This window comes from Limulus polyphemus, unplaced genomic scaffold, assembly GCF_000517525.1.
Source record: "Limulus polyphemus unplaced genomic scaffold, Limulus_polyphemus-2.1.2 Scaffold10599, whole genome shotgun sequence".
Classification (NCBI taxonomy): domain Eukaryota; kingdom Metazoa; phylum Arthropoda; class Merostomata; order Xiphosura; family Limulidae; genus Limulus; species Limulus polyphemus.
The window spans coordinates 5,252-10,931 of record NW_013676209.1 but is presented as its reverse complement, the minus strand read 5'-3'; the positions used below and the strand labels follow the sequence as shown (position 1 = coordinate 10,931).

Genomic DNA, 5,680 nt, shown 5'->3' with positions numbered 1-5,680 from the left:
ATCCTCGTGGCTCTACACTGAGCGTTACGATACATCCTCGCTACTACACACTGAGCGTTACGATACATCCTCGCTACTACACACTGAGCGTTACAATACATCCTCGCTACTACACACTGAGCGTTACGATACATCCTCGCTACTACACACTGAGCGTTACGATACATCCTCGCTACTACACACTGAGTTTTACGATACATCCTCGCTACTACACACTGAGTTTATGATACATCCTCGCTACTACACACTGAGCGTTACGATACATCCTCGCTACTACACACTGAGTTTTACGATACATCCTCGCTACTACACACTGAGTTTTACGATACATCCTCGCTACTACACACTGAGTTTTACGATACATCCTTGCTATTACACACTGAGTTTTACGATACATCCTCGCTACTACACACTGAGTTTTACGATACATCCTTGCTACTACACACTGAGTTTTACGATACATCCTCGCTACTACACGCTATGCTAATTGCTTATTCGCCATCCTAGAAGAATAACATGACCAAACCACTTCTATAATAACCCCCCCCCCCATACCATTAAATCTCCTCCAGCTGCATGTATAAAGATTCAAGCGCCTCATGGGATTTCTTTAACATCAGCGGAGACATAACTTATCAAAGTAAACCACGTGAGCCAGCTAATCTCTGTTCACTGAAGCTGTGTAATCGTCTGTTACTGTTGACAGATACTGATAACAAATGTTTTAGAACAGTCGAATAAAGAAACAGACATAGATAACAACTCCTCTTTGGCAGGCATCGATTATCATATCTCTTTGATCTCAAATGAACCATCGTATAATTAGAATACAACTAAAACAGTTACTTGGCAGATTATGTGATGATTTATTTGGAATATTGGTGCAGCTACTAAAATAATATACGTGTTCCTAAGCGTTAGTAAAATGTTTATATATGCTTTAATTATCTTATAAAATGTCTATATGTTATCGTTTTATTGATTTAGTGGTAAATTATGGTTAACAATAAAGTGTTTGAAATGTATTATATGATTTATGTTTTTAAAAAACAAATGTCAGCTCCCAGGTTGAAAACATTATATAAACTGCATAAAATAATAAAAATATGACTACATAAAATAATACATATATGACTACATAAAATAATAAAAATATGACTACATAAAATAATAAAAATATGACTACATAAAATAATATATATATGACTACATAAAATAACACAGATATGACTATATAAAATAATAATTTATGACTTCATAAAATAATACAGATATGACTACATAAAATAACAAAAATATGACTACATAAAATAATAAAAATATGACTACATAAAATAATACAGATATGACTACATAAAATAATACAGATATGACTACATAAAATAATAAAAATATGACTACATAAAATAATAAAAATATGACTACATAAAATAATACAGATATATGTTAAAACGTTCAAAACGTTATATTTAGTGTCACTATTCAACTGTTTAGCTTCAATATCAATCCTGACACAAGAGATCCACCCTACCAGATATACGACGTAAGGCATACAAATAATAGCAATGGAAGACACCATTGACCCGATAGACATGCCCATTGATCTGACTGGAGTTGGGTAAAGTTCTGTTGCCTGTTGATATATCACCATGAAGGCTGCTGCTGAACCAAATTTTCCCATAACCGACGCTACCATGATCAAAACCTTCAATCCTATAAGAGGCAAAAACAAACATAAAAATAGGCTTACCATCAATAATGATTTCATAGGAAATTAAGTGTTTTTGTAGAAAACTGTCAATATATAAATGACGAAATCCGTGTTCGAATGTTATTTACGAACCATGGTCTGGTAGTTTTCCAAGATTGATGATATAGCGACAGTGCAAGGCTTAGATGTCGTTTTTTTTTCTTTCTCTTTCTTCTTTTTTTTATTTTGTAACGCTTTGCTTTCGTCACCACTGGACTGGTTTCAACTGTTTGTATAATTCTGGTAACAACTGCGAAGGATTAACGTGTTTTTCTAACATATTCAATTCGGACTGTATTTCGGAACCCTTGTAACAATTATTATGCACTCGACTCGCAATCTGAGGGTCGTGGGTTCGAATCCCCGTCACACCAAACATTCTCGCCCTTTCAGCCGTGGGAGCGTTATAATGTGACGGTCAATCCCACTATTCGTTGGTAAAAGAGTAGCCCAAGAGTTGGCGGTGGGTGGTGATGTCTAGCTGCCTTCCCTCTAGTCTTACACTGCTAAATTAGGGACGGCTAGCGCAGATAGCCCTCGTGTAGCTTTGCGCGAAATTAAAAAACAAACAAACAATTATTATATCAATTTAATATTTAATTGCCCCCAGTGGCACAGCTTTATATCTGAAAACTTAAAGCACTAGAAAACAGGTTTCGATACCCGTGGTGGGCAGAGCACAGATAGCCCATTATGTGGCTTTGTGCTTAACTATAAACAAACCAATATCTGATTGAAATTGCCACATTATTTGCTTTTACTGCCATCTTTTGGGTGAAATATAAACCTCCAAAGAGGACAATATGTCTTTAAATATGTGTTAGATGTTCCTCTGCTAAGAAGTCTCGTGTTAAAACTTTACACGAAGCTTCCTTGATGTCAGACACTAAAATTAATAGTTTTGGCAATAAGCAGGCACAAATATCACGATTCCGTCGAGATGTTACTCGCTATGAAGACTCTCTAGATAACGACAAATATCAGGATCCCATGGAGATATTAATGACAATGGTCTTCAAACAAATACAACATATACAGCTGTTCAGTGACAGTTACAGACTCACAATGGTCTTCAAACAAAAACAACATATATAGATGTACAGTGACAGTTACAGCCTCACTATGATCTTCAAACAAATACAATACATACAGCTGTACAGTGGCAGTTACAGCCCGACAATGGTCTTCAACCAAAGACAACACATACAGCTGTACAGCGACAGTTACAGCCTCATAATGATCTTCAAACAAATACATCATATACAGCTGTACAGTGACAGTTACAGACTCACAATGGTCTTCAAACAAAGACAACACTTACAGCTGTACAGTGACAGTTACAGACTCACGATGGTCTTCAAACAAAGACAACACTTATAGCTGTACAGTGACAGTTACAGACTCACAATGGTCTTCAAACAAAGACAACACTTATAGCTGTATAGTGACAGTTACAGACTTACAGTGATCTTCAGACAAAGACAACACTAACAGCTGTACAGTTACAGTTACACACTCACAATGATCTTCAGACAAAGACAACAAATACAGCTGTACAGTGACAGTTACAGACTCACAATGGTCTTCAAACAAAGACAACACTTACAGCTGTACAGTGACAGTTACAGACTCACAATGGTCTTCAAACAAAGACAACACTTACAGCTGTACAGTGACAGTTACAGACTCACAATGATCTTCAGACAAAGACAACACTAACAGCTGTACAGTGACAGTTACAGACTTAAAATGATCTTCAGACAAAGACAACAATTACAGCCGATAGTTTCAACCAACAACTTCACAATTACCCTAATTTAATCATTAAGTAAAAACTGTTTAATTCTTATGTTGTTATAACGTAAATAGCTCTATAAGCACTATGTAATTGTTTTACAAATGCATAGTACATTTATAAAAAACACATGTAAAATTATAATTTATACAAAATTTAATTTTCCACGTTTTAATACAGTTTAAATTCTATTTGCAGTATTAAAACCAAGTCCAGAAATATGCTATAGTAGTTTAGAATCTTGTTATTAAAATGACTAATTAAATAATTTTAAACAATTATTTAAAAGAGAAAATTCTAAATTGTTCGATAGATGGTATTTCTCAAACCATTTTATAGTTAACATTAAAATTCTATAAGTTTAAAAGAAAATAATTTCAGGAAAGTCGATGAAACAAAAGAAGTCCAAAACGTACTTGGAGGCATGAAAACCGGCATGAGACAAAACAAGCCAGCAGTTGTAACAAAGAGAGTGTTGGTCCACTTTCTTCCCCATCGATCCATCAGGTATAGACCTAGAACAAAAGCTGGTAGCTCGATGACAGACAAACAGAAGTAATTCAGGAAATCATTGCCTCCTAGATTAGATATGTTGATGGTCAGCCCAAAATAGGCCACAGCTATTGATGACCTGGAAATTATGTTTCAAGATATTTATTATCTCTGTAAACAATAACTATTGTTGTATGTGATTGGCACATATATATATATATCTAACAAAACCGTAACACTCGGTAGTTTATCTCTGTAAACAATAACTATTGTTATATGTGACTGACATATATATATCTAACAAACCATAACACTCGGTAGTTTATCTCTGTAAACAATAAGTATTGTTATATGTGATTGACACATATATATCTAACAAAACCGTAACACTCGGTAGTTTATCTCTGTAAACAATAACTATTGTTATATGTGACTGACACACATATATCTAACAAACCATAACACTCGGTAGTTTATCTCTGTAAACAATAACTATTGTTGTATGTGATTGGCACATATATATATCTAACAAAACCGTAACACTCGGTAGTTTATCTCTGTAAACAACAACTATTGTTGTATGTGATTGGCACATATATATATTTAACAAAATCGTAACACTCGGTAGTTTATCTCTGTAAACAATAAGTATTGTTATATGTGATTGGCACATATATATCTAACAAAACCGTAACACTCGGTAAGTTATCTCTCTAAACAATAAGTATTGTTACATGTGATTGACACACATATATCTAACAAAACCATAACACTGGGTAGTTTATCTCTGTAAACAATAACTATTGTTATATGTGATTGACATATATACATCTAACAAATCGTAACACTCAGTAAGTTATCTCTGTTAACAATAAGTACTGTTGCGTGTGACTGACATATATACATCTAACAAACCGTAACACTCAGTAAGTTATCTCTGTAAACAATAAGTATTGTTGCGTGTGACTGACATATATATCTAACAAAACCCTAATGCTCGGTAAGTTATCTCTGTAAACAATATGTATTGTTGCCGGTGATTGACCTATATGTCTAACAAAACCCTAATGCTCGGTAAGTTATCTCTGTAAACAAGAAGTGTTGTTGTATGTGAGTGACACACATATATCTAACAAAACCATAACACTCGGTAAGTTATCTCTGTAAACAAGAAGTATTGTTGTGTGTGACTGACATATATATCTAACAAAACCCTAATGCTCAGTAAGTTATCTCTGTAAACAGGAAGTATTGTTGCGTGTGACTGACATATATATCTAACAAAACCGTAACACTCAGTAAGTTATCTATGTAAACAATCAGTATTGTTGAGTGTTATTGACATATATTTCAAAATTATGAAGTGTTGCCCTGAAATATGAAAAGTCGTTGTTTTTATCATTTAAAACCTTACAAAACTCTGATAATTCCAGATATATATATTGGTTCAGTTCATCACTAATTGGGAAGATAAGATCTCCGAACACCTCACACATTAGTGATAATACAGTTTGTTCTTACCAGTTCAGAGTGATGATACAGTTTGCTCTTACCAGTTCAGAGTGATGATACACTTTGTTCTTACCAGTTCAGAGTGATGATACAGTTTGCTCTTACCAGTTCAGAGTGATGATACACTTTGT

At 34.2% G+C, this 5,680-nt stretch overlaps 1 protein-coding gene across 1 annotated transcript in view; it reads right to left on the bottom strand.

The window, feature by feature from the left end:
• The window catches only part of LOC106476446 (organic cation transporter 1-like), a 13,171-nt gene that overhangs the window by 3,181 nt on the left and 4,310 nt on the right, over positions 1-5,680 (bottom strand). The window contains exons 3-4 of the mRNA XM_013937105.2: positions 3,962-4,176; positions 1,532-1,713 (exon numbers count right to left, since the gene is read on the bottom strand). Coding sequence (XP_013792559.2) covers positions 1,532-1,713; positions 3,962-4,176 — 397 coding nt within the window. The remainder of the gene's footprint in view (positions 1-1,531; positions 1,714-3,961; positions 4,177-5,680) is intronic.